We start from the raw sequence: 27,221 nt of genomic DNA, 5'->3' as shown, positions 1-27,221 counted from the left end.
GTACTTTGAAGCTGTTATTAGGTTGTGATATTATGATTTACAATAAGAAATATAGGGCACCTGTGTGACTCTTGGTTAAGTGTCTGCCTTTGGCTCAGGTCATGATTCCAGGGTCCTGGGATCGAGCCCTGCATTGGGTTCTCTGCTCAGGGGGAGCCTGCTTCTCCCTCACCTGCTCCCCCTGTTAGTACTCTCTCCCTCTGTCAAGTAAATAAATAAAATATTTTTTTAAAAAATAAGAAATATATATTTGATTGTTGTCCTTCCTCCTCCTGACACAGAACTAATAAAACCCTTGGAATTTCCTAAGTGATGAGAACAATCACTTGTTCTTGAGAACACAAAGGTGTTTATTGTTATATTAATGAGGCAACTTTTGGAAAGCCTAAGTAACCTGTGGATGGGTTGTCAAGGGAACCAACCATGTGAATAGAGGGAGTGGAACTTTCAGTCCCATCCCCTGACTCTGGGAAGGGGAGAGGGCTGGAGGTTCAATCAATTACCAAATAGCTGATGATTTAATTAATGATGCCAATGTAATGAAGCCTCCATAAAAAGCCAAAAGGTTGACGTTGGGAGAGCTTCCAGGTTGGGGAGCACATGTAGGTCCTGGGAGACTACACTCAGAGAGGGCGTGGGAGATTTATGCTCCTTTCCCCATACCTTGCCTATGCATCTCTTCCATCTGGTTGTTCCTTTTATAATAGAACAGTAATCTATAATGAAGCAGTGAAATGTTTCCCTGAGTTCTGTTAGGTGTTCTAGCAAATTAATTGAACCCAAAAAGGAGATTGTGGGAACATCTGATTTATTGTCTATTGGTCAGAAGCCTAGATGATGTCTGAGGTCTGTGTTGGAGGGATCTGACATTATCTCTGGGCAGATTGTTGAGTTGAACTGTAGGATAACCAGCTAGTGTCAGAGAATTCTTGGTGGTGTGGAAAAAAACATACACTGGAAGATATGTAAACATTAGAATTGTTCTGGCCTTTTGATGAATTGACCATTATTATTAAATGACAATTGATATTAATATTCTTTGCTCTGAAATCTAGTTGACTGATGTTAATATAGCCACTCCATCTTATCCTTTGATTAGTGTCGTCATAGTACTTCTTCCATCATTTTACTTTTAACATAATCAGGTCTTTATATTTAAAATGGTTTTTGTAGGGACGCCAGGGTAACTCAGTGATTGAGTGTCTGCCTTTGGCTCAGGATGTGATCCCAGGGTCCTGGGATCAAGTTCTACATCGGGTCCCCACAGGGAGCCTGCTTCTTCTGCTATGTCTCTGCTCTCTGTCTCTCATGAATAAAGGATAAAATCCTTAAAAAAAAAAAAAAGTGGTTTTTGTAGACTACATATAGCTAGGTCTCGCTTTTTAAATCTAACCCAGTAGTCTCTGCCTTTTAATCGGGATGTTTACACCACTTTCATTTATCATGATTATTGATACGGTTTTATTTTATATACCAACCTATTTGTTTTCTCTTTGTCTTGTCTGTCCTTTGTTCCCCCTTTCCTTCTTTCCCACTTTATTTTTAGATTAAGCATTTTTATGATTCCATTTTGTCACCTTTGTTGGCTTATTAGCTATAAATCTTACGTGACTATGTAGGTGTGTGTATACATTTCAGTGGGGTTTTTTTGTAGATTTATAGCATAGATTTTTAACTTTCTAGCCTACTTTTGAGTGAAATTATATACTTCATATATAGTATGGAAACTTACAGTTATATTTCCATCTCTCTCTTCCCAGTCTCTGTACTATTAATCTCATATATTTTATTCTCTATGTTAAAAAGCCCTACAATATATTATTTTTCCTTCAAATGATCCATTATCTTTTAAAGAGATTTAAATAAGAAAGAGTCAGGATGCCTGGGTGGCTCAGCATTTGAGTGTGTCTTTAGTTCAGGGCATGATCCTGGATTTGGGGATCAAGTCCTGCATTGGGCTCCCTGGAAGGAGCCTGCTTCTCCCTCTGCCTATATCTCTGCCTCTCTGTCTCATGAATAAATAAAATATAAATAAATAAATGTATGTCTTATATTCACTCACATACTTTTAATTTCCAGTGCTCTTTCTTTTCTCTAGATAAGATTTCTATTTGGTATAATTTTCCTTCTGCCTAAAGGACTTCATCATTTTTTGTAGTTCAGTTCTACTTGTGTGGACTGTAGCTTTTGTACATCTCACAAAGTGTTTCACCTTTTTTTTTTTTTAAACATCTTTTTGTTGGATATAGAATTCTGTGTTGACAGGTTTTTTTCTCTGCTATTTTGAAGATGTTAGTCTACTTTCTTCTGTTTTGTATCGTTTTCCAAGAAAAGCTTGCTATTTTTAGCTTCTCTATGTAATGTGTCTTTTTCTCTGGCTTCTTAAATAGTTTTTTCTTTATCACTGGTTTGGAGCAATTTGTGATGGGCCTTATGATGTGTAGTTTTCTACATTTTTTTGTATGTGTGCTTGTCATTCATTGATTTTCTTGGTTCTGTAGGTGTATAGTTTTCATCAAATTTCAAAAATCTTCAGTACACATAAATTAGGCCAATAGAAGTCATCACACAATTCACTGCTGCTCTGTTAATGTTTTCTCCCCAGTCTTATTTCTGTGTTTCATCTTGGATCTATTGCTGTCTTTAAGTTTACTTATCTATTCTTTTATAATGTCTCATTACTGTTCATTCAATCCAGTGTATTTTTCCTCTCAGTTACAGATTTCTTGAGTCATATGTATAATTTGTGTTCTTCCCATGTCCAGCTTTTCCTCCAGCTTATTGAATATATGGAATATAGTTACAGTGGTTTTAATGTCCTTGTTTAATAATTGGGTCAGCTGTATCATTTTGGGGGTGGTTTTTCTTGATTTTTCTGCTCATTATAGGTCTCATTTTCCTACTTCTTTACATATCTTGTAATTTTTAATTGGGTGTCAGATATTGTGAATGTTACCTTGTTGGGTGCTAGATATTTTTTTTAAAGATTTTATTTATTTATTTATTTATTTATTTATTTATTTATTAGAGAGAGAGAGAGAGAGGCAGAGACACAGGCAGAGGGAGAAGCAGGCTTCATGCAGGGAGCCTGATGTGGGACTCGATCCTGGGTCTCCAGGATCATGTCCTGGGCTGAAGGCAGCGCTAAACTGCTAAGCCACTGGGGCTGCCCGGTGTTAGATATTTTTGTGATCCTATAAAGATTCTTGAACTTTGTTCTGGAACACAGCTAATTTACTTGATAACAGCTTAATACTTTTGGTTCTTGCTCTTCATCTTTCTTAGGAAGAACCAGAAGCATGTTTAATCTAGAGCTTATTTTTTCCCAGTACTGAGGCAAAATTTTTCTGAGTATTCTGACTATTGATATGCAAATTTTGAGGTTTCTCCATTTTGGCAAGTGGAAATAGGCACTATTCCCAGCCCTGTGTGTGCCTTGGAGAGTGTTCCTCTCAATAACTTCTTCACATGCATGTGCTGATCAGTATTCATCTGAAAACTTAAAGGGACCTAACCTGGAGATGACTGGAGCTTTGCATGCCATTCTCTTCTGTCCATTATTGCCCTGCAGACTTGAGTTCCCTGGCCTTCTTGGACATCAAGGCTCCAACTCCTCTACTCTGGGAGACTGCTGAGCCCTATTTGGGTTCCCCTCCTTCCAGCACAGCCTGGAAATTCTACCTGCAATATGCTAGGGCAGTCACAGGGCTTTCTTTCTCATCCCTTGGGGATCAGTCCTTCATTACCTGGTACACAATATCTTGAAAACTGGAAACCATTCTTTCATATTTTTTGTCAGTTTTTTTTTTTTCTCCAGTGTTTTGAATAGAAGAGTAAACTCATTTACTATTACTTCATCTTGCCTGGAAGCTGCAGATGATATTGGAACATTTGGAGAGTTTGTTAAACTACACATATCTTGGGCCACACTCCAATCTCATTGATTTATAGCAGTGAGGCTAGGGTATATGATTTTGCAGTTGTACATTAAAAATATGCCAGGTATTAGACAAAGATAAATTAGACATAATACTTGTTTACAAAGAGTTTATAATCCAGTGCAAAAGACTGGTTCTTATGGCATAATGTATTAAAAATAATGTCTATAAACAGTGTGTTATGGAGCATGCTTTTGAAGAAAGGTATCCAAATGTAGCCCTATGGCAGCCAAGGGAGGGTTAGCAAATGCTTCCTGGAAGAAATAAAGGAGTGAATTTGGAAAGATGGGCTGGAGTTAATTAGTGGAATTAGTGGAAATAGGGGGAGAAAGGACCAGGAGGCAAGAACACTTCAAGAGAAAGTATTGTTATGAAGGCTTAGAGGTACAAGGTTGCATAATACATTTGGGAAACTACAAATAGTGTGGAGTGGTTGGATCAACATGGAAGAAGAGGAGGTCTCCAGTGTCTCCATCTGTAAAAGGAAGCTTTTATCCCTAATTTTCTGTGGGAGTACAGTAAGTAAAAGAGAATAACTCATTTTAACTAAGATAGGTAGAGTAGTGAAGCATGTCATATTAGATATGTCCAATTTTCCTGTGAAGCTGAAAGTATGTCTGATTAATTCTTCCATTTATTTGTGGCTCAGGTCATGATCCCAGGGTCCTGGGATTGAGTCCCACATTGGGCTCCCCACCGGGAAACTGCTTCTCCCTCTGCCTATGTCTCTGCCTCTCTCTGTGTGTCTCTTACGAATAAATAAATATTTTTTTTTTAAATAAACACCTGTTTTATATCAGGCTACATCCTGGGTGCAACAGATCCAGAAATTTTTAAGATTATAATTTGATAGTATTTTTAAAATTGTTTCAGTAGTTGTTTTAAATAATTGTTAAACAATTATGCAACATATATCACTTAACAATAACAGCTCATTCAGAACAGTATCAATTTCAGAAAAGCAATCAGTGACTGCTTTGAGAGGAAATTTTCATCTTACCTGAGGGCAACACATAATATTGAACATAAGTGACCACTTATGAATGACCACTCAGCACCAAATACCAAGCACTGTTGTAAGCACTTTTTATAAATTAACTTATTCGATCCTCACAGAAATCTTAGTACTATTATTAATTTTTACTTATTTTAACCACAAGATACTCTTTTGACAGTGGTCTTTCCACATATTTATTTTACCACGGACTCATCATTACACTACCAAAAAAATAAAGTTTCAGAGATGTTGAGAAATAGAGGTGGGGTCACTGAGACAGTTGAGGGTGGTGGGAGTAATTATTTTCTGCCAAATTCAAGTTTTTCAAACTGCCAAAGAATTTTTCTAGGGAAGTAAGTCAAAAGGCAGATAATGGCTGTATCTCCCCAAACCAGTGGCTATAGTAGTAAACTCAGGCTCCTGTCTGAACTACATCTATCAACATGAATAGCAACGTCTTCCTAAAGGTAGATTTGAAACAATGCCATTATTAGGCCACCCCAAGTGTAGTTTAAAAGTAAATAGTACTAGAAACTGAAGAGTAAGCACATGCACGACCTATCATTTCACCCTCATGGGATCAGCAAATATCTGTAACACAATTTCCCTTAAGTGGCCAAGAGAGGCAAGATGACAGTTTCTGTTCTAAACATTTGAAAGGAAAATTACCACTTATCTTCCTAGACTTCCTACCACATTCAAAGGAGGACCTGAAAAATATGGACATCACAGGCCATGCTACTAAATTTTATGAGCTGGAGACAGACAAGGCCTCTCCTGAGGCCTCTGGATTCACAGGAACAATGATTTTGGAAACTTCAATGTCCCCTCTGCCTTGCACATTTGTATTTTCTCCCACAGTCTATGCTGAGACCAATGTAGACAGGATCCCAGTTAGAGTATTCCAGATGACAGCTCTTCTGATGCTTCAGTCTACCTCTTCATGTGATATTCCAAGTACTTTATCCTAGAAGAGAACAAGAGTAATAGACTCATAACATTCCAGGTTTGATTCACTGTTCAACTGAAAACATATACCTGTGAACTCTCCTCTCTTGTCCCAGGCATGACCCAGGGTTTGGAGACTATGACAGGGTTAGGGGAGGGTTTGGAAAGATGACCAGTGTCCTAGGTATTCCTGAAAGGAAAACATGTGCTAAGGACTTAAGTTACACATCCAGGGCTACCAAGCTACATGGAAAAAAGGTTTTGATGCTGTATTTAAAATTCAAAAGTGTAGATGCTTGATAGGTTGAGGACTATGGAGGATGCAAATCTCTCCTTACAAAGTGCTGTAAAATGGATGAGGTTGCAGGACCACAGGGTAACTATTTGAACAGTGCTTTACAATGAGGAAAAATGGCCAAGGAGTGAATGAAAATCTCATGGTAGCTCATTTAGCATGCTTTTTAGATACAGTTGCTATTCATTTGATTGACTGAATCATTATTCTGGGAGTATTGGCTGAACATCTATGATGTATATAGAAGGAACGGCAGTATTGAGAGACAAAGAGGCATAAAATACCTAGGCCTGCCCTCAGATTTGTAGTTTAGTTGGGAAGATAAGATGCATTTGCACAATATGAGGAATACTGAGATAGTCAGAGACCCTGGAAATCTTGTGCTTGGAAATAATTTTCCTCCTTCTCCACCACTATAAGGGCACCCTGGAGAGCCACCAAAACAGCTGGGGCTAATGGAAGTCCCTAGGTACTTGCCACCCTAGCATCATCTTTCTTTCCTGTTCATGGACACTGAGCACAAGTTTCAGTCCACATCTCCTCCACATTTCAAGAGGTCCTAGCAACTCATAAATATTATTTTATCAACATCTTCCTTCTTTATTTTTTGCAAATCTTCCTCTATCAGCTTTGGGAAAATTAGCCCTTTCTCTCTCATTCTTTATCCTCCTTCTCCTAATTTCCAGCTACATGTTCCAAATTAAACGCAACTGTGGCCAAGACTTAAAATTAGGATTTATAATGGGCCAGAAAAGTAAACTAAAGAATTACAAATGCCATCAAATTCTAAAGCCTTTGAAAATGCCCTTTATTATTTCTACCAAAAATCCATCTATTTTCTCTAATAAGAACTGTTTTTCTCTCTAGCACCAGCAGCCAAATTAAAAACTAAGTAAATAAAAATATATTTTTCTTTCCTTACTTTTTTGTTTGCTTATTAGAATCAGAACCACCATTTTCATAGCAGATTTATTGAAATATATCACAGAATTCATCCTTCTTAAGTATGTAATTCAGTGGTTCTTAGTATATTCACAGAGTTGTGCAGCTATCATCTTTGCCTGATTTTAGAACATTTTCATCACACAAAAAAGAAACTCCTTATCCATTAGCAGTTACTCCCGATTCCCTCTCCTCTCATCTGTCTCTATGAATTTGCCTATTCTGGATATTTCATAAAAGTGGAATCATAAATGTAGGACCCTTTTGTCTAACTTCTTTCACTTAGCATAATGTTTTCAAGGTTCATCCATCTGGGACATTAAGGAGGGCACATGATGTAATGAGCACTGGCTATTATATAAGACTGATGAACCAACTGAACTCTACCTCTGAAACTAATAATGTGCTATATGTTGATTGAATTTAAATTTTAAAAATGGGGGAAAAAAGTTTATCCTTTTATTTTGTTCCTTTTCATGGCTAAATACCATTCCATTGTATGGATATATCATACTTGGTGTTTCCTTTCATCATTCATCACTGATGAACATTTGAGTTGTTTCCACTTTTTGGCTATTATGAATAAATGAATGGTGATATGACCATTCATGTACAAGTCTTTATGTGAACATTTGTTATCCATTTTCTTGGGTTGATACCTAAGAGTAGAATTGATAACTCTATATCTGATATTTTGGGGAATTGCCAGATTGCTTCCATAGGGGAAGCATGGCTAGTGGGTATGAAATGATATCTCACTATGTTTTTGTTGTTGTTGTTTTAAGTAGACTCCACGCCCAGCGTGGAGCCCAATGCAGGGCTTGAACTCATGATCCTGAGATCAAAACCTGAGCTGAGATCAAGAGCCAGACAATTAACCAACTGAACCACATAGGCACCCCTTCATTGTGGTTTTGATTTGCATTTCCCTAATGTTGAAATGAAGATGTAAACAAAACATCTCTTCATGTGCTTATTTGGCCATTCGTATACCTTCTTTGGAGAAATGTCTATTCAAATTCAGTGCCCATTTTAAAAATTGGGTTTTGCCTTTTTATTGTTGAGTTGTGAGAGTTTATTACATATTCTGAATACAAGTTCCTTATCAGATATGGGATTTGAACATATTTTTTCCCATTCTGTGGGTTCTTTTCACTTTCTTGGTAGTGTCCTTTGAAGCAGAAAAATTTTAAATTTCAATTTAGTCCAATTTATTTTTTCTTTTGTTGTTTGTGCTTTTAGTGTAGACTTTTTTATAGAAAACTTCTAGCATTTCAGCTGCATTATCTAACTAAATAGACTTTTGAGACCTGGCCTGTGAGCCCAGTTGATACCTACAATCTCTTTAGAGAAATATATCAACAAGACCAACAAGGATGGTTCTTTCCTATACATAATTACAGTACAGACATGTAGTGTTGTAAGAGGTCAGAGGCTGGGGAGTCCCTTAAGCTAAAGTGGTCAGGAAAGGCCTGGAGCAGAAGAGGGACTTGAGGGGGTCATGGAAGAAAGAACAGTTAGAGCCAAAATAATGTCAAAGAATCTACCCTTTTAGCATGAGTTAAGGCAGCTCAAATTTAGAATACTTGGAGCCTTAGTTGTTCAGATCAGCCACTTAAGGCTATATACCTGGGGCAAATATGGAAAACAGGAAGGAGGGCACCTGGGTGGCCCAGTGATTGAGCGTCTGCCTTTGGCTCAGATGGTGATCCCAGGGTCTTCGGATGGAGTCCAGCATCAGGTTCCCCATGGGAAGCCTGCTTCTCCCTCTGCCTATGTCTCTGCCTCTCTCTGTGTGTCTCATAAATCAAATTTTTAAAAAAGAAAGAAAAAGAAAACAGGAAGGAACAGAAGACTAAGTAAGCTTAACGAAGCCACTGAAGACCATGGTGGGCACTTCAGCCCCTTAGCAAGATCAGCTGTATTTTCCTTCTGGTAGCCAAAAAACCAAGCCTGTTTGGAGGCCTCAGGGCAATGCTGGCCATGCATAAAGCAGACACAAACCTGCTACCTTTGGACCATTCTAGTGACAAGAGGACTAAGGATAATGTGGGACAAAGGCCTGTCCTTCCCAGGAAGGGTCTGAACAGACAAAAATGCGCTTGCTGAGCCTATTGAGATTTAAAGCTATGGGTTAGAGCATTTTGAAGAGGTGAACCTTATGAAGCCATCTGATTATGGCAGTTTTGGGGAAACCTCAAGGAATGAGGATAAAGAATGGGGAAGAGTCGAGTCTGAGACAGGGAGCTGAAGTTTGTCTGGTTTGCCTGACAGTAAGAAATTAAAAACAGACACAAATTTGGGGTGCCTAGCTGGCTCAGTGGGAAGAGCCTGTGACTCTTGATCTTGAGGTTGTGAGTTTGAGCCCCACATCGGGTGCAGAGATGACTGAAAAAAAAAAATAAATACAGTCTATTTTTTAAAAAAACAAACAGATAAAAATATAACTGTTTGCTTTTTGATTTATATCAAAATGTCCCTGTCAAAACAGCTATGTCCAAGCAGCAATGAGCAAATATCATGAGCGCCGTATCTTTCTCTGCCTGTCAGCGTCTGAGAGAAAAAGGAACTGTCTGCCTTTCCCTGTCTCACTGCCAGACTTCCACCGCCTGCAAAATTTGTGAAAACAGAAATTATATCTATCTAAACATTTTATATCTCTGTATCTCTTCATTTCCTGTTGTATCTGACCAGTGTCTCTCCTCCAACACACATACCCCATGTACCCTTTGGGAGCTCAGTAAATATTTATTGATGATGAAGATAATCACTACAAATATGTTCCCATCACTGGGATATATCTCTTGCCACTCAACTGTTCTAAATCCATGAGAGCTGCTTCAAAGATGTGTTCCCTTCACTTAAAAAAATAAAAACCCTGAAAAAAAAAAACCCATAACTTTCTATTCCACCTCCTCTCAATTCTGGGAAGATTCATTTTGAAATAGGATGCACTTACCCATCCACCCTGCTGCTGGACCCAGGGTGAGAAGTTGTCTTTCAGGTACTTGGTTCCAAATCCTAGCACCCTGTTCATGGGGTGGTTGTCAATGGCAGTGAGCTTGGCCGTGACGTCTATTGCAAGAGCAGCCTTAAAGCCCCGAGCTCTGACCTCTGATTCTCCCCTGGTGTCCACACCCCTTAAGAACTGGTCTGTGATGGTCTTGAAAACAGGGTAGGACAGCCGGTCCTGGAAGCTGTTCATTAAAGCCTTGTCTTTCTTCAACTGTGTGCAAGACGAGATGCATTTAGTACAGCAGCCTGGCCACTGAAGCAGACTCTCTGGTCAGCAGTGGGCCACAAAAATTTACCCTGGGGGAAACCCTGGATTCTAGACATATGGAGATTTCTTAGTGAGCGGAGACTGGAAATCCTTGAGTTCTGCCTTTGAGGAATTGATAAGCTAAACAGGTTCTCAACAAATATTGTTTCTTATTTTTTTAATTTTTTTAAATTTTTATTTATTTATGATAGTCACACAGAGAGAGAGAGAGAGAGAGAGAGAGAGAGGCAGAGACACAGGCAGAGGGAGAAGCAGGCTCCATGCACCGGGAGCCCGACGTGGGATTCGATCCCGGGTCTCCAGGATTGCACCCTGGGCCAAAGGCAGGCGCTAAACCGCTGCGCCACCCAGGGATCCCCAAATATTGTTTCTAAAAGGGATATTCTGGGGGTGCATCCGATGCTATGTAAAGATTTTGGTGGATTAGTGTTCTTTATGTGAGCCCTGTCCACCCCCCAACTTCTGCGAGACACAAGGGGCCTGTCTGAATTAGGAATCTGTAGCAAGAAGGACTAATGTCCTCTACAGCAAGAATGGACTCCCTCTGATCAGTGACTGTTGAAGAAGCTAGATTCAAAACCCCAGTGGGGAGCTGGAAGCCTGGACTTTGCCAGAACAGAAGAATCAGATGCCAGAAAGAAACACCTTCCGCAGAGTACCCTGGCCCATCCCGGCCTTGCTCCTTTGGGTTGCCCCTGGCTCTGGCCTCTCAGACAGGTGCAGGAGGAGGCTTGGTGTGCTCTCAGGGCTGAGAGGCTTTCCAGGCACTAGGGAGCCATGGAGGGAGCAGGCCTTCCCATTGTCACTGTCCCAGGCTAGTGGGAACCCACACCCAGACAGCAAAGTCAGACCTTCTGTGGGTTCCTACCAAAGTCCGCCATGTTTTCTACATAAAGAATGTGAAGTATCACTCCAAATCATCAAACAAAGAGAGATTTTTTGAAGTGGTAATTGAAGGGGTGAAAAGGAAAGCTTCGCCCTATAACCACAGAGGTCTGCTTCACGCCACCTCCTGCCCCTTGCCTCCACAGTTCAGTGCAAGTCCCTGCTTAGGGAAACTGGGAAAGAGGGTGCCATGAGAGAGCCACAGAATCTTCAAGCTGTAAAGAATCCTCAAGGATTTGAATAGACCTCTCTCCCAGTCCAAGGACTGCACTGCTGGCTGATCACTGGCATCTACTTGACATTCTTCTGGGGACAGGAAGATCATTCCTTCCCAAGGCAGTCTTCAGTGCTAGAAAGTTCATTCCTAAAATGGAGAAAACCAATCGCCCCATAATGTCTATCCATTGATGTTAGTTCTGGAGGAAAATAGGAGTGCACATTTCATGTTCTTCCTCTGCACCCCTGTTCATCCTCTACTGCGGACCTGAAGCTCACATACCCTGCTGCCTTTTCTTTATCTGCTATCCCTGGTTCTCTCAGTTTCTCATTCAGCACCATCCTACATGCCCTTCACCCTCCCGGACACCATCCTCTGGGGACACCCCTGGCAAATGCATCAAGAGGGGAGCATGTTGGGACTAGGGTAGGCTGGCCGGCCAGTTTCCTCTCTTGTACAAGCCCCATAGGGCCAGACTTCCTCCCATTGATCCTGGTAGGACAAGGAAATGGGTCCACAGGCCAGTCCCTGACTGATGCACCCCAAAGACCACTCAGCAGTCTGTGGGTAAGCACACAGAACTCCCCTCTGCGTACAGTGGGGTCCTGCTTATCAGCTCTGTAGCTGAAGACACCTTCACACCTTCCTGACCAGAAAGGATGGGTCTCGATTTCTCAATGGCAAGAGATCCAAAGTTTCCCCAAGTAGCGCTAACCCGCCTCTCTGCCAAATTGCTGAGAGAGGCCCGGAGCAGAAAACAGTCCGGCCACTCTCCAGGGAGACCTTGGGAAGGATGCCAGCCTCGGAGCAGGCGTGGGACACCGATATCCAGACTCCAGGGCAAATGCAAGTCTAAACTTCCCCAAGGATCAGTTACATGGGGAACCAGATTCATAATTCTCTTCAGCGAATTTTAATTTATTGGTGTCTTTTCTTGCAATAACAAAGTTGCATTTTTCATTTCCAAAAATTCCAGGGAGGCTCCAGAAGGTTTACTTATGTTTTCCAAAGTGATTCATTTTTGAGATGCTGCCAGCGTGAAGAATTTTCACTCCAAGGGAAATAAAACTCAGGACTAAGTGGAAACCAGAACTTGCAAAGGAATACAATCTGGAGTACGATTCCATTCTCCGTCCCAGTGCGTGGGCACAGAAAGAAATCACATTAGTTCAAGAAGCTCCATACCTCTCTTTCCAACTGATCCCCTGAATATTTCAGCAGCTCAACGATTTTGGCTATTATCTGATCTTCTCCGTCTGTCAGGAGGAAATTCCAGTTATTTCTTTCAAGAAAAAATATAATCTTAATTTTTCTTCCCTCTCCCCTCTACCGCCCCACAATTCTTGCAGCCTGCTTAGGGATTGAGGGAGACATGTGCTCTGTAATTCTTAGCAACTTAACTCTTCCGTCACCTTGTCTGACGAGGCACCAACCAGACACCCTCTCCTACAGACCCCTCCTTTCCTTTCTTCTTTTTTCCCTTGGCACCCCCACTTCTCGCTACGAAATGCATCCTATATTCATTGTAAAAATGTTGTTGACTGTGTTAGTTCCACCACTCATGATCCCATCTCTGAAGATAGTTGGGAGAACTTTTCTCTGGTCTGTAGGATTCTCCTGAGCAGACGGTGCTTTTTCCACGTGGACACCATAAATTCCATTTGGTGCTATACCCCCTTTGTGCTGCTAGAAAGTGCAGAGCCTGATCTGCGGCTCCCATCTAAGAGGGGGTTACAGTCTTCTTGGCCTGCATTTTGGGGAATTTAAACTCATTCCTAAACCCACCTTATTTTCCCACTAGTGTTTTCATTTTACATTATCTTTCAAATGTGGTCTCTTTTATCCTCTGAACAGTGTATACTTGGTCTGCTGTCTTTACAACAAGGCAGGGGATAAATAAAATTATTAAGTTCTCCCACCCCAAAGGCTAACATGGCAGGGGGATGGAGATACGGCTGCAGTCGGTGTGTAGTGTGTATGTTGGAACGGGGGAGGTGGAGTATGTTTTTTCTTATCTCAAAACATGCTAACTACTGACCAGGAGGAAAATGATCATTGCTATAGAACAGAATCCGAACAGAGATAAGCTAGTTACTGATCCAGAGGCACTTCTCCTTCATGGCACAATCTCCGAAGTCATGGAGTGAGGAGGGGAAGGGAGGCCGGGAAATGAATCCAGCCCATCACATCCCAAGAAGGTCCAGCGCCCATGCGAGTTTTTATCTGTCGCGGCCGCCTCTCTCAGGAAACGTTGCTGTAACAACGGCCTGCATTTGTCAGGTGCACAGACCAGAGCCTTAGCTCGAGGCTGGTGCAGGGTATTGCTTTATGTCTCCCAGACACCCAGGGGATAACAATAAAGTGGATACACTTTTCAGCACACGCAGACGGGCCTCCTCTCCTCCGGCACCTCACTCTAAGCCTGGGTGGTACTGTGTGCTCCCAACAAGACTGCACGAGGCTCGTGGCCTCAGCACTCTGCTCCCAGGGCTGGGGGACACCCACGCCAACACCTGGTCCTTTGGCCTACTGCCAACCCTGGGGCTCCTCTGCCCCAGCCCCTCTGCTGGTGTTGGGGTGAGTGGAGCCAAGAGCAGGGACAATCGTCAGTGGGGGAAAAGAGGAGCCAACTTCTCTTCCTGTGCATCTAGTTCTGCTCCCCTAAACTCCAGAATTCCTGCCCCTCCAATGGGAGCTTTGGTCCTAGATCCTGCTACGGTTTTGCTGACAGGTTTTGCTGACAACTGACCCTGCCTGGTCACAACCTCTCAGTTCTGCTTCGTGTTGTGCACAGACCGACATCTGACAACACCCTGCTCTTTCACAGGAGCCCAGGGCAGTGTTAGAAATCCCTGGGCTGATGCACCATCGACACCTCGAGCAATTCCATAAGCAAAATGGTCCTCGACCAACACGACCAGATGAAATGCTGCATTTCCCTCTGTGGTCCAGGCTGAGTGCTGGCTTTCTACTTCCTCCTCTCCCTCAGCAAGAGGCTTTTCTTTGCACCTAGCAGTGAGCTTGACACGGTGCTTCAGAGCATTGGTGGTGCCCTCCCCTTGACATGGGCTGGTCTCAAAAGCTAAAAAGGTCAGCGCCTGCTGTGTGGTGCTGTCATGCCACAGAGGCGCGCTAGTGAAATACATGCCTGCGCCTCTGCCTCTGCCTGGCCAACACTCCACCCGACCCGAGCAGCCCAGGCGTGCAGAAGGGGAGTCTACCTTTCTTAGCACCGGCGGCTCTAGGCGGGGGCAACAGGCCCTGGTTCTGGAGGAAGTGATGGACAAAACTCCCTTTGGACTTGCAGCTTCCTCCCGGGTCGTGGGGCTCCTCAGGCGGGGGCCAGGAATATACAATTTCAGCAACGCGGTTGGCAATTGAAACAACTTTCGAGTCTACAGCTGGAACAAGACAAAAATGGTGCTGAGAGGCCCTTCCCAGAACTTTGTCTGGCTCATTGGTATGCACAGCGCCCCCCTCCAAGTGAAAAGCCCGGCCTAGAGGGAGAGGAAACTGCCCCGGGGTGGGGTGTGTGTGTGTGTGGAGGGGGGAGGCCATTCCTCAGAAAGCCCTGGTAGTTGCCTGGCAGAGGCAGGGGTGGGGAGGAGTACACAGAGGAATGATTGCCACCTTGAAACAATTGCCCTTCTGCACCCTCTTTTTGAAGCCTTGCAACATTAGGGTCCCCTTTCCCCTTTGCGAGGGAAGAAACACAAAAGAATGTGCTTAGTCCTTTGCTCAAGGGAATGCTCATTATGCTTTTATTTTTATTCCTTTTTTTTTTTTTTTGAACATCCTTTATATCTTGGAGAGCTGGCCCCAATGTGCATAGGAGGGCATTCAATAGTTTGACAAGCCTTTGGGGGTTGGTCACTGAGGAGAGAGAAATATCCCTGCTCTCAGGCCATATTCATTACTCAAGCCCATTATCAAGTAAACACCGAACTCCCCTTGCTCTTGCTCTCAGAGTTATGGTCTTCTCTCTCATCCACGTCTAATGGGAAACATCCAATTAATGCCGGTAGGTAAACCGAGATACATAAAGTGCAATCCATGTATGCCTTTCAAGAATTTATCATTCAGGAAAAGAGTTATGTATTTGCACACATCACTGCAGAATACAGCATATGGGGACATGAAACTTTAAGTGGCAGTGGCCCCCTGAACGTCCTAGCCTGTGAAGGACAAGTCAGCTCTGGCTCTGGTCAAGGCTGGGGTCGGGTGGGGTGGGCAGGTGGTACCGGTGAGTTACTTGGTACCAAAATTTTCATTGTTGATTTGTCACGAGAAATTTGTACAAGCTCTGTCTTTGATGTCATATGGAGCATATGTAATATGTGAAAAACACTACTATTCCATTCACTCGCTTGAAGAAAGTGACAGTGGGGGTTTAGCAAGAAGGTTGGAGTGTCCAGGGTAACTCCTGGTTTGTGAATCCGAAATGGATAAGAGAGGCAAGGCCTGGGTCCCAGGGGGTAAGGGGAATTGTATCACTGGCTTTGACATCCCGTGGAGCTGCTGAGGTGATTTCTTCCCTCTCCCTAGATTCCTACATGAGAACTTTGGTGCTCTCTGTTCACACTCTGGGCATCACTGGGAGGCCACGGGAACTAATGCTTTGTCAACAATGCTTTCCTTTAAAAAAGGGCATGATGGTTTCTTAAAAAGCCACATTTTTCATGCGTGGCCCATAGGGTTCAAAAATAGATAAGGAGAGAATTGAGAGATGAATTAGAAAGTCAAAGAGAAAAGGATCGGGACCCCTGGGTGGCACAGCAGTTTGGCGCCTGCCTTTGGCCCAGGGCGCGATCCTGGAGACCCGGGATCGAATCCCACGTCGGGCTCCCGGTGCATGGAGCCTGCTTCTCCCTCTGCCTGTGTCTCTGCCTCTCTCTCTCTCTCTCTGTGACTATCATAAAAAAAAAAAAAAAAAAGAGAAAAGGATCGATGCTTTTCCTTCCAATTTTAACAACCAGACCAAAGACATACTTTCTACCTTATTGCAGCCCAATTGGCCTCCTCTGGGACATTTGCCACCATGGCCCCTGGCAAAGAAATGGGGAAAGGCTGGATCCCAAGGCCGGAGTGAACCTTCTCTTGTGTGTGCAAAAGAGAGGAAAGGACAGCTTACATTCTCTTCCTCTGTAACCCTGTGCAACCTGTCTAGGGTGGTCAGCACATGGCTCTCCCCCTGGGAGTCAAACTGTGCCCATCTTGCACCCAGAGGAGGCAGATGAAGGCCTCGGAGGCTGTCCCTTCTCATCCTCCAGCCCCCGCCATGTGGCAGGGAGATCCTGAGGCCACTGGTGGGCGCTGAAACAGCCACCCTGACTCCATTTCTATGAACCGGTGGATACGGAGTGAGGGAGGCAAGTGACATATGGTGCAGGAAAAAGTATAAGCAAACACATTCCGACTCAGATGAGCCAGCTCATGTTAAACTAGACTCTCATTTTAAATACCTTAATTTTAAACACGGAGCAAAGAAAAGATTCCCTTCTTGTTAAGAGTCTATCTCATCTGATGGGTAAGGGAAAATTAGATGGGGCAGGGAGAGGACAGAAAGGCTGTCCATCCTTTGGGGTCTCTGGTTCCCTTTTGGTGCTAAGGAGAGCAAGGGAGCACAGTTGAGAGGTTGCCAGTCAGCCTTTGGCCTGAGGCATTAAAAAAATTTTTTTTAAAGATGTATTTATTTACTTGAGAGAGAGAGAACGAGAGAGAGAGCATGTACGCTCAGGAGAGAGGGAGAGAATCTCAAGCAGACTCCCTGCTTTGCTTGAAGCCTAAGTCAGGGCTCAATCTCATGACCTGGAGATCATGACATGAGTGGAAACCAAGAGTCAGATGCTTAATGGACTGAGCCATCCAGGTGCCCCCCCACCCAAAGCATTTGTTTTAAGGAGAAGGGGCAGGGCATTTCTCTATGGTTGAGACTGCTATTTCCTTCCTTGTATTCATTTTCTTTGTCCTTAGCAAGAGACCCCTGAGATGTCACAGGCAGCAACGAGTTCAGCTGAACGGACCGCATTTTCCAGCCTTCCTTACAGTAAAGAGTGGCCAACAGTTGTAAGAAAAGTTGAGTACAGGTTCAAGAAAGCTCTCAAAAAGGGAACAGAATCATCTAGAATGAAGATACTGTTTGTGTCAATCTGTCCCACTTGCTTCCTCTTCTTCCTGCTTGAAAAGTACAGGTGATAGCTGGAGTCTCTGCAGCCACCTTGAAATATAAGGTGACTCTGAGGTTGGAAGCCAGTAGCCAAGGGATCACAGAATAAGAATCTCTAATGATTTTTGGAGCTGCCATATCAGGCCTGGCCTGCCAAACTTTGATTTTCTCTTATAGAAGGGAAAAATACTCTACATTATTGAAGCCATAATTTGAGTTTTCTACTCTATGTATCTGAACCCAATCGTGACTGTATCATTTCACATGCAGCAAATCCTAGCTGTGGATACAAGGGTTCACAAATCAAAGAACTTGGGTTGGTATTGACACCCATTCTTCTACCTCCTAGACTTTGATCTTGGGACATAACCTTATAATTCTCACTGAAGCCTGATGTCTGAGTCCTGGAAACAGCAGCAAGGTCTAAACTGTGACCTGCAGTTAAAAGGACCCGGGTGACACGGACTGTTAAGCTCTGATTTATATGTGGCAAAATAGAAACAGAATGTGAAGCTCTCTTGAGTCACATCCAATGTAAAAACCAACTAACTACTCACAAAATTAAAAAGCAGGCAAGAAAAAGGTGAGAAGGGAGGATACATTGAATGTAAATGTCTATGGCAAGGGCTCCTTGGGAAGTAATCATTTTGGGGCACCTGGGTGGCTCAGTGGTTGAGTGTCTGCCTTTGGCTCAGGTCATGATCCTAGGGTCCTGGGATCGAGTCCTGCATCAGGTTCCCTGCATGGAGCCTGCTTCTCCCTCTGCCTATGTCTCTGCATCTCTGTGTCTCTCATGAATGGATAAATAAAATCTTGAAAAAAAGGGGAAGTAATCATTTCTATTATTTTAGAGATACTATTTTATCTCTATCTGTAGAAAGATCTTAGAAATTTTAATAAATAAAAAAAGGCAAATGACACTTCAGTACTATTGAAATACAGAATTCCTTTATCACAGGAAACCCAGATTAAAGTCTGTAAATACTTCCTCTGTCTCTCGGCAAAGTCCAAAGTATAGCCAAGCAGAGAAGCCTATTTGGGGGCCTCCAAACTGTTCTGTATGGTCCAGAGCTCAGCTACCATCTGTACCATTGCGGGGTGGCGAGAGGATGAGTCCTCCCAGATAATCTCACCTCTAACTTCTGCTGTTCTAAAATTTTCTAAGTCTAATGGGAAGTAAAAGATTCCTTGATCCTAGTGAGTGAGTGAAAACTGCCAAGTATGGGTAGATTCTCCAAGTAAGCCAGGACAGTCACACCACTCTTAAAAATTGAGACATTACTGCCACCTGTTGACTAATTATTGACATATTACCCCAACCATGAAACCCAGCAGGAGAGGGGGCTTTCTTTCAAAATCTGGGCAGCGGGCACTTGGCATCGTTGATGGCTTGTGGATGAAGGGCAATGCTCTGTGGTGGAGCCCTTCATGAAAGTGTTTTATTCAATATAATGCATTCTGCCCCACTGAGGAAAGGTTTTGTTGAAATGCTTCTCAGTTGTTTGTTTTTGTTTTTTTAGAGTGCTTTATAAAAGTATTATTATTATTATTATTATTATTATTATTATTATTATTAAAAGTATTTTTGTATAGAGCTCCTTGATCTTTCCATCCATCCTAAGAGATTGGGAGGGTGGGACACCCTGGTGTACAGATGGAAACAGAGGTCCGGACAGGTGAGCTGATTTACCGCAAGAGAACAACAGCCTGAACCCCTGCAGAGGGCTCTGCCCTCCATGCCGGTCTCTGGCACAGAGGATCAGGATTTTGGGCAGCAAGATTATTTCTAAAGTGGAGCCAGAAACCAGTCCTGCCACCCTTCACTGCCAGCCTCTTACTTTCTGCTCAGTCTCGAGAAAAGCAGGGCAATCATGACTGAATATTAACAAGCTGGGAAACTGAGGCACAACAGTGTCCTGTCTCAGGCCACATTACCAGCTGGGAGGATGAAATGCCACACACACAAAGAAGGGAAAGATTTTGTTGTGGGAGAGGAAGCCCGCAAAGCCTACCTTCCTGCTCCCTGCGCTGTTCCATGTTAGTAAGGGACCGAGACCAGTGCTGGCTCCGATGACCATCTTCCTGTTCTGCTGCCGTCTGGCCCTCCGCACGGAACACAGGTGAGTGCTGGGAATCTTCCTCTTTTTCTGTGACTCCAAAGAGTGTTCTCCAGGAGGACTTTTTCTTGGCTGGGCTGAAGGGCTTCTCACTGGATGGGGAATTTCTGCAAGGCCATGACACCTGTGTCTGTGAGTCATTTGCCACCCAACCCCTTGGTCCTTTCTGGGAGAAACCTTGTCTTCTCAGCAGCCTTGGCGAGAAGATGGCAGAGGTGTTCTTGAAGACATGGTGTCTGGCATAGAACAGCAGGATTTTGAATTCTATGCTGTCTGTGTCATCATCATCCAGGGGGATCTCCTCCAGATCACAGGAACTGGTGGTGCACATGATGAGCCTGCAATGACAAAGCCCACACGTGTCCTTTTACCTGGGAGCACACTACTCTTCATGGTCAGGGGAGACAGGCGTGGAACTCCATGAACATTTAGTGAGCACCTATGCTGTTTGTGCAGGGAGGCGGGAAGTCATCAGAAGTGGAAAATCCAGAGTTCCTTCTGGAAGTGCAGTCTGAGACGAGGAAAAGAGGAGGTGCATAGACAGCTCCACGCAGAGAGTGGACAAAGAGCTGGATCAGGATTGCAGATAGCCAGTGTGGGGAGAAACAGCGAGCTTCCAAGGGAGAGCAAGCGAAATCCCTTGACAGATAATAAAGGTTTATGTGGGGGGCACCTGGATGGCTCAGCAGTTGGGCATCTGCTTCTGGCTCAGGTCACGATCCCAGGGTCCTGAGATCGAGTCCCACATCGGGCTCTCTGCATGGAGCTTGCTTCTCCCTCTGTCTGTGTCTCTGCCTCTCTCTGTGTGTGTCTTTCATGAATAAATAAATAAAATCTTTAAAAAGAAAAGAAAAGAACGGCTTATGTGGGTGAGTGAACAGGGTGGACAGAGGGCAGACTATGGTGAGTCTAGGATCTAGGACATGTGTGGAGAGTGGTGAGAGAGCTGGTGCTTTGTGCATGGCTGGGGCGGAGGGACGTGGAGGGACAGGAAGTGAAATGCCAACTACGGGGCCTTTGAACATGTGACTGAAAGTTTTCTTTGTTTTCTCAATCGGTTCCATCAGTACATCTCAACAGGAGCCCCAAACCATGGGAGGCAGTTAAAGGGCTTCTTGGGGAGGGTAGGTGAGCAAAGGGGGAGGCTAATTCAGCAGAAGGAAATGCCTGGGGTCCCTGACCCTTCCCAGCCTCTCTTCCTTCTTCCTTTATGGTCTGCATTGGCTTGTATGGGTCTAAGCTCCGCAGACCTGCCTCAGGTAACTGAACATAAACAAAGCTTGAGGGTTATGGTGTGAGGTGTGGGGGTCAAGACCACTGTGCTCCCTCCTCACTTCCAGTTTCTCATGTCCCCGTCCTATTCCAGGCTTCAAAGATCTTTTCTTCCCTCACCCTCTCCCAATATCACGGTCACGTGATGCATCACGGTACAACTTTTGCTGTCTGGGATCCCTTGGACATCTTCGGAAAGCACTTGCTCCTCTGTTCACATTCTTCCCCTCCCCCGCCACATGGTCCCACAGGGCAACAGTTTGCCCCCTTCCTGGTGGGGGTGTCAGTCATCCCCATTAGGATCCTTTCCCAAGTCTGCCTAGGTTTATTCTCTTCTTCTTAACACAAGATAAGCCCCACCAGGGCAGGCCTGTTCATGTGCTGTTTCCTCTCTGTCACACACCCAGTACCTGCAATAAAGCCTGGCACAAAAAGGCACTTGACAATGGCTTGTAGAATTTTTTTCCTATTCCAAGACAGACTGGGCTCAGATCCTAGCTCTGCCACTAGAGGTTATGTGACTTGTCTCTATAACTTGGTTTATCACTTTTTTTTTCCAAAGATTTATTTACTCATGAAAGAGAGAGAGAGGCAGAGACATAGGCAGAGGAAGAAGCAGGCTCCTCCCAGTTTGTCATGTTGAAAATGGGGATGATAACAGTACCCAGTTCATACTGTTATGAAGATGAAATTAATTAATATTTGTAAAGCATTTAGAGTAGAACTTAAGTTTTTGAACAAGTGCCTGATTAAGTCTTTCATTGCAGAATATTTATGAAACTCACTTTGAGCACAAGTGATTTAGTTAAGCTCCAAGGGGGTTCCAGATGGCATTAGAAGAGTGCAATATTTGGAATGAGGAGTTGGGTTGAAGAACTGCTTTTTTTACTTATTGGCAAAGGGACTGAGGCAAATCACTAGCCTCTTTGACTTACATAGTTTTCTACTTACAAAATGTGACTCATGTTATCTAACTCATTGACCATGGAAGAGGACTATTTAAAATGTGAAAATCCTTAAAACAAGTGTTGGTCTGCACAGAGTAGTGCTTTACATATTGGTTTCTTGATTTAGGTAATCTAGTTTATGTCCCGGGTCATCTGTCTGCTAGCTGTGTGACTGGGTACATTTCTTAATTTATTTGGATCTCCATTTGCCATCTTCAAAATGGAGATTAAAAAAACAGAACAAAACAAGGGGCACCTGGGTAGCTCAATGGTTGACCTTTGGCCCAGGGCGTGATCCTGGGGTCCTGGGATCGAGTCCCACATCAGGATCCCTGCATGGAGCCTGCTTCTCCCTCTGCCTGTGTCTCTGCCTCTCTCTCTCTCATGAATAAATATATAAAAATTTTAAAACAAAAACAAAAACAAAAAACTCTGCTTCGTCAAATTTGCATGTGGATGGATAAAAATAATTAGTGTGTGTAAATCACTTAAAATAGTGCATGGCAGATGATAAATGCTCAAGAAATATTGGCATTATTATGTACTACAATTATTTTAATAGGTCACATTTTTGTGAGTAAATATTAATGTAAAAGCAAGCTCATCAATGCTTCATTATCTAACTAGTGACTTACAAATATTAGTTTCTTTACGAAGGCCACATTCTTCCTATAGATTCATATGTATATGTACATAGTATGTGTGTATATAAAGTATCTATTCTGTAAGGTATGAAGGCTGGGACCTGGTCGGCTTTTTCAGCACCTAGCATGATGCCTGACATATGTAAGTTCTCCATAAATATTTGATGAATGAATGAAAAATGATTATAGAGCTGCCAAATAAAATACAGGACATCCTATCAAATTCGAATTTCAGATAAGCATATATTTTAGTATAAATATGTCCCCAGTATTGTATGGAACATACTTTAAAAAAAGTATTTGTTGTTCATCTGAAATGCAGATTAAACTGGGTATCTTGCATTTTTGTGCAAATCTGGCAACCGTATGAATGAAAGATATAGTTTAGAAATATTGAGAACTGAGGCACACAAAAGCAACTAAAGTGGACCAAAGAGAGAATGAACAACCTGAGACAAGCTAGAGAAGGAGCCAGAAGGGGTGAGGGGAGAGAGCAGGACAGGCGTTCAGAACTGTGGCAGCAGCACAGGCGTAAGGAGCTGTGCCCAGGTGAAAACCCAGGGCAGGGAAGTGTCAGGACAGAAGTGATAAAGTTTAAAATGTGAAGCTTCCTTTGGAATTGGGCAGCTCAAGAATGGCACCAGTGAGAAATACACTCAAGTCCTGCAGGAACGAGGTCTTGAGTGGGAGGGTGAGCCCTCTCTTCAAGCCATACTATGCATCCAAAGACACTTGCATGTAAGTTAAAAAAAAAAAACACAAAAACTCCCAAAGCTTTCTAAGGTAGTGGGAAGACTTGAAAACTCTGTGTGTGTGTGTGTGTGTGTGTGTGTGTGTGTGTGTGGCACTGACCAGAGAGGAAGTGTCCTGACTTCTTTAAGAAACAAGCTTGCTGAATGCTGATGCAGGAGCAGCATCAGAAAAGGAAAAAACCAAGGAGGTCAAGATGGAGCAGGGTCTTTCCATTTTTGCGAAAGAAGAGATTTTTGTCATTTTACAGGTACAGGAAGGAACAGAGTCCTTGCTCCCCCTGCCCCCAGCCCCCCAATATGTGAGACTGAAAATGAGAGAGAAGCAGAAAGCATTGCAGTGCTGAGGCCATGGCCTGGATGAGGCAATCCTACTGCGAGCTGCGGGGTGCAGGGGTGCTGTGATCCTGGCCTGGAAACCCCTGGGCTGAAACAAATAGCTGACACCTAAAAGTATTAGTTTGGACACTTTAAATGTGTTTAACAAGCGTAGGGTTCCCCCACTACCCCCCAAATGATCTTCATTGAAAAGGATCCTGCTATATTTGTAGCTAAGTCTCATTTTAAAAGCCACATTGGGGGAGTTTACCCCATGTCGGATCCCTACTGCTCTCAGCCATTCCTGTTGAAAGTAAAAGCCCAACTTTTGGGATTATGGAAACTTACACCATAAATTTTATGCATGTATGCAGAAAGGAAGTCCGGGTCCTCCCCCTCTCTCCGCCCCCACCCTCCCCAGTGGGCTGGATCAGACCCAGGAGTGGGGAAGCAGCTGCAGAAGAACACCTGTGAGGCTTAGGCTACTTCAGTGATGGGACACAGCCTACTCCTCCCACACCCTCTGTCTCCTTATCTGGAACAAACGATGGCAAACCTACTTTGGAAAGCAAGGTTACAGAGCTGCTTGGATTGGCCTCTTTCCCCTTGCCCCAGTCACTGAAATGGCTAAAGCCCCCCCCACCCCAGTTCCCTGCCCCCACGGTCCCCGCAGCCTGGCCTTTGGGAGCACCCAGCAGAGAGGGCAGTGTGGCTGCCCAGCGTGTTAAAGTGGGGAAGCTCCTCAGCTGTCATCTATCACCAGACCCCTCCGGGGAGTTTTAGCAGTGGATTCGTTTGTCAAGGTTAGATTTCTCTTCCCTTCCCTTGGCAGGTAATGGATAAGCGTGCGTGCTCTGTGATTCCAGCACAGAGGCTGCCACAACCAGTGCCTGGAGCTGGTGGGGAAGGAGTTGGCTCACGTGGCTGTGGCTGGGCCTGCTGGGGGTGCGGGTGTTGGGGGCACCTGCTCGGGCCCAACGGAAGAGCTGCCCTCTACCGCCTTCCACTGCTCTGGGCAGAGGAGGCCCGGGTGTCACCTGTGCCTGGAGACACTCCTCCCCAAGGGAGCTTCCCCAACCACAGTTTCAGCTCAGTTTTGTCTGGTGGCCCTGAGCCTCCCAGGTCAGCACCCTATGCCCCGCTGTGCACTTCAGAGCCTGTCTGTCCTTTCCCTTTGTCCCTGGACTTCAGACTTTTTAGTACCTCCAGGCCTCTCCCCTGCTTGTCATCTCTGAGGATGACCTGTTTTTTAATCTAAGGGTAAAATGAGGCAAAAATGTCTTAACTTCCCATGTTAGTGAAACAGAAGCACTGAGGCTGGAGGGTGAGGGGTGGGAACTCAGAGAGGAGGGAGCCTTCTAGAAGGGGAGGGAGAGCGACTGTCCATTTTACCTGGGCCTCATGCCCAGGGAAGCCACTGAGGGTCTGCAAGAGCTAGACCACGTTCCCAGCAGGTGCTTAGCACTCTGGGTGCCAACCCAGGGATTCCTGTCCTCAGCCCCATCCTTGCTCTAGAGGTGGGAGTTGGCATCTCCATGGGCTCCTGACCACTGATAGGCGGTCGCATCATCACACACACGCTGTCATATACTCAAAGAGGCCTGCGTAATGTTAAAAACCATCCAGCCAGTTACGTACACTTAACTGCACTATCTCAAACCCCCTGTAGCAAAGGAGAAATGAAAGAGAAACCTGAGAGAGCTGTCTCTCCTCTTCCTGGACACCCCAACAAACTAGATTCTTGCCTGTCATCTTATTTCCCGAGACTGACATGATAAGACTTTCGAATAAAGCCAGTCAACCTCTCCTCTGGTTAGATTGGCCTCCTTGGCAAAACCAGGCCTGAAGACTCAACCGTGGCCTCCTGGGGAGGCTGAGAACCTAGACTGGTGCTTCCTGGTGTTACCTGGGAATGGAGCTGGCTCTGGCTTCTCCGGCTCCAGGTCAGGTGGCAGCAAGGGTAGTTCTATACCTGAGTCTCTCTCCGTAAAACTTAAGAGGAAACTTTCACCGGGTCTTCTGGGCTTCTCATTTAGGGAGGTACATGGGATGAAGACTCACTTGGCTGTAGCCTCTGCAGGTTGGGGACCCAGGCTGAAGTAAGCCTCAGGCAAGGACTACTACTTCCTCATTAAGCCCTGCCCCTAGCTTTTTAACTAAAGGAGGGGCTGACCTTTGCCCATGTAATTTGACTCTAAAAGTAGTTGGACATTCTTTATCAAAATCTCTCACTGCCCTTTAGGACAATGAGGTGGGTGTTTCCTCCAGATAGTTCTTTACATTCTTTACATTTCATCGGTTGAGCAAATGTTGGCTGGCCACCTAATATAGGACAGGCATTGTACACACATTTAATCTTAACACCCAGAGGCAGGTGTTAGGATTCCCATTTTACAGATGAGGAATCAGGCTCTAGGAAGCAGTGTGTTTTGCCAGTGGTCCCTGCCAGTGGAACTAAGACCCAAACCCTGGCCCCCCTAGCTTCACGTTATATCATGTTACCCCTCCACTGTTATTCAAAGATTATATTCAAATGGAATCTTTTCCGGTGGTTCCAGACTGACTCTAAACCTCAGCCATAGAAGCCACAAAAACTCATTTCCCCCCCACAATTTTAAAGATAGAATTCCCTACATATATGAGAGAAGGGAGTCACATATGAATTCACATTCTATCCAGATTCTTAACTGAAAGAGACATTTATGGCCATATATGTGATCCTGAAACCTTGAGAGCTGGCCAGTAAAACATGAAGATGAAGGAAGTGTGAATGGGGAAAGAGGAATTAAGGCTAATTTCATAAAAGTGAAGGAAGAACTGGCAGTTTAAATGTTAGGCAAACAGATCCATGAGAAACAAACGGACAGTGGTTGTGGGAAAGTCAGTTCTTTGGTGACCCAAAGTGAGAGTTAATCAGCAAGCTAGTATTTACTGCACATGACATGTGCCAGTCTAGTCAACTTATGGGGTAACAAAATAATAAGAATGGTTTTTCTTAAAAAAAAAAGTCGTTTTGGGGTGCCTGGGTGGCTCAGTCGGTTAAGCAACCCACTCTTGATTCTGGCTCAGTTCACGATCTCAAAGTCATGAGTTCAAGCCTCATGTGGGCTCTGCGCTCAGTGGGAAGTCTGCTTGAGATTCTCTTTCCCTCTCCACTTTCCCTTCTCCCCTGCTCGTGCCTATGTGCATGTGCTCTCTCTCAAAAAATAAAATCTTAAAAAAAAAAAAACTTAGTTAAAAAAGAGAGACATATTCATTTGAAATGGTTAAAGAATCAACAAATGCATAAATCACATCGTGTGGGCTAGAGTTGTTGTTGGTGTTCAGAGTTATATAACTTAATGATACTGGTTGCAGAAACCATTTACAATCCCATAAGATCTTGGCAAGGTTAAGTATAAACACAAGAAGTGGGAACTGGTACAGGAGGCAGGCTCATTGAAGATACACAATATCCATTAATCATTCAATTTGGCGACTCCCATACCCAACAAGCTAGCACA

At 44.0% G+C, this 27,221-nt stretch overlaps 1 protein-coding gene across 1 annotated transcript; it reads right to left on the bottom strand.

The window, feature by feature from the left end:
• Positions 1–5,010: 5,010 nt before the first annotated feature.
• BCL2L14 (BCL2 like 14) lies at positions 5,011–25,827 on the bottom strand. Its single transcript, XM_041735334.1, has 6 exons — positions 25,625–25,827; positions 19,684–20,126; positions 14,727–14,906; positions 12,691–12,761; positions 10,080–10,346; positions 5,011–5,902 (listed from the first exon to the last, which is right to left on the bottom strand). Exons 2-6 carry the CDS (start codon positions 20,117–20,119, stop codon positions 5,864–5,866), a joined length of 993 nt encoding a protein of 330 aa, XP_041591268.1. The 5' UTR covers positions 20,120–20,126; positions 25,625–25,827; the 3' UTR covers positions 5,011–5,863.
• Between the last annotated feature and the right edge of the window lie 1,394 nt (positions 25,828–27,221).

The sequence above is a fragment of the Vulpes lagopus genome, chromosome 21 (assembly GCF_018345385.1).
Source record: "Vulpes lagopus strain Blue_001 chromosome 21, ASM1834538v1, whole genome shotgun sequence".
Classification (NCBI taxonomy): domain Eukaryota; kingdom Metazoa; phylum Chordata; class Mammalia; order Carnivora; family Canidae; genus Vulpes; species Vulpes lagopus.
This window is presented reverse-complemented; position numbering and strand designations above follow the sequence as displayed.

Coding starts and splice junctions, on each gene's coding strand:
- BCL2L14 (XM_041735334.1), bottom strand. CDS start 20,119: ATGTGCACCACCAGTTCCTGTGATCTGGAGGAGATCCCCCTGGATGAT. Junction 14,907..19,683: donor ACAGCGCAGGGAGCAGGAAG/GTAGGCTTTGCG, acceptor GTCTTGTTCCAG/CTGTAGACTCGAAAGTTGTT. Junction 5,903..10,079: donor TCCAGCAGCAGGGTGGATGG/GTAAGTGCATCC, acceptor GTTCTCTTCTAG/GATAAAGTACTTGGAATATC.